General features: G+C 38.4%; 1 protein-coding gene across 1 annotated transcript; it reads left to right on the top strand.

Moving 5' to 3' along the window:
- Window positions 1–875: 875 nt before the first annotated feature.
- On the top strand, window positions 876–1,389 carry Smp_190970 (Stard10 protein, putative; the record flags this gene model as incomplete). Its single annotated transcript, XM_018792068.1, has 2 exons — window positions 876–1,185; window positions 1,220–1,389. The coding sequence occupies 2 exons, from the start codon at window positions 876–878 to the stop codon at window positions 1,387–1,389; spliced, it is 480 nt and encodes a 159-aa protein (XP_018644594.1).
- Between the last annotated feature and the right edge of the window lie 357 nt (window positions 1,390–1,746).

Genomic DNA, 1,746 nt, shown 5'->3' with positions numbered 1-1,746 from the left:
GTAACACCTATATTCGAAGCGTTCCCCAACCAGTTAAAACCAGAAGTCAGATGCGAAGAGATTGGAAAGATATATTTGATGGGTTATCAATATATCGAGAAGCGTTTACTCTAATCTGGCTAGTGAACGTAGGAGCTGTGTCCCACGCTGAGTCGTAACGTGATCTGGTACGGATGCATGACCGAAAGCCTTCAGTTAAACCAGTCCACTTAAAACAATGTGGTCAGCATCCAATGTCGAACACTTAATGAGCAATTGATTTTGTGGAATTATTTACAGCTCCAACAAGCTCAGGACAAATTACTTGTCAGCTCACCATCGACTTTCCCATCGAATCATCAACAAGTGAAGTTCATTACCTCAAAACGTGACTAAAACTCTATCTGTCGACCTTCACAGAAGAAATTCGGATCAACTGAGAGACTGCCAGGACTAACACAGGACGTCATGCCTCTTGTCCTTTTCAAACTGAAACTTATCTTACCTTGAGTTCACTTAGATTTGGTGCCATGGTTGCACGGAAGACTGCTCTAGGTTCTTTTTGTTAATTACGTATTTTACACAACAGCCAATACATCACTTGTTTTGATTCTTGTAATATTAAGGTGAACCTAAAAAATTTTCAACACGATAAACTATCTCCATTAATTCAGATGCTGTTTTCAAAAAGAAACTAGGTTGGCCGATAGATACAGGAACTTATAAAAAATCAAGTTCTCAAGGTAAGGATCAAATAATAGAATGCAATCAGCACATTGTTTTTCCTCAAAAAGCTTAAACTAACTGTAAGTCGTTTTAGTGTATCACGGAAGTCAGAGTATGTCAATAGAGCCAGTTTGAAGCTCGTTGCTGTGGTCTATTTGTTCACCACAGTAATGTCTCTCCCCGAGGTCGGGAGAATAGCTTCTGATACAACTTTCTTATTGAAAGTAGTAGAAGAATATCTAGGTGGACCACCATGGACTCAGGAATATTCAAAAAATGATGTTAAAGTTTGGTCCAAAGGGTCGAAAAATGACCAGATCAGGGCTTTCAAGGCGACTGCACTTTTCAAAGGAGTTTCAGGATCTGAGTTATTTGACTGCATAATGGATTCTGATTATCGAAAGGAGTGGGACAAATCAATGATTGAAAGTTACGAACTGTGTCAAGTACACCCTCAAAGTGACATAGGATATTACTCTCGTATGTGAAATGCTATCTATTGATCTGTTTTTAGTTCGTTCTCCTCCGGGGTTGAAGAATAGGGATTTTGTTCTTCAGAGAACATGGGAAAGGTTTGACTCGTATTATGTGATTGCCTGCCACTCTGTATTTCATAAGGTATGTTCTTTTGTGACTTGTGTCAACTACACCTACTTTCTTATCATCATCTTGTGTATTTATTAGTTTATACCGAAAATAACGTATTATCTCGTTTTAAAGTGCTATTATTGATCAGATGAGGCGAAATACGCCTTGTTAGTGAATGCGCAAGTGAAGTGCAACTGTTCATTGATCTTAATCCATAGTTGGGAAGTGACGCAATGGAGTCCAGAACACACTTTCCGTCCCATTCGTAGCTGACCATTTGCAGCCCTTAACATCAACATAAAATTCAAAGAGCCCTTACAAATGTTAATCAGTTTATCTAATGTGTTCTGTGTGAAGTGAATAATATTGGTTAACTGATTGAGCATAGAAATCTGGGAGAGTTGCTAAAAACGAATAGACTCACAATGTGCTGTTATATAATCAAGGTAGTCT

Source organism: Schistosoma mansoni (assembly GCF_000237925.1).
Source record: "Schistosoma mansoni, WGS project CABG00000000 data, supercontig 1762, strain Puerto Rico, whole genome shotgun sequence".
NCBI classification, from domain to species: domain Eukaryota; kingdom Metazoa; phylum Platyhelminthes; class Trematoda; order Strigeidida; family Schistosomatidae; genus Schistosoma; species Schistosoma mansoni.
The sequence above is the reverse complement of the archived record's forward strand: the minus strand, read 5'-3'. Positions and strand labels throughout refer to the sequence as shown.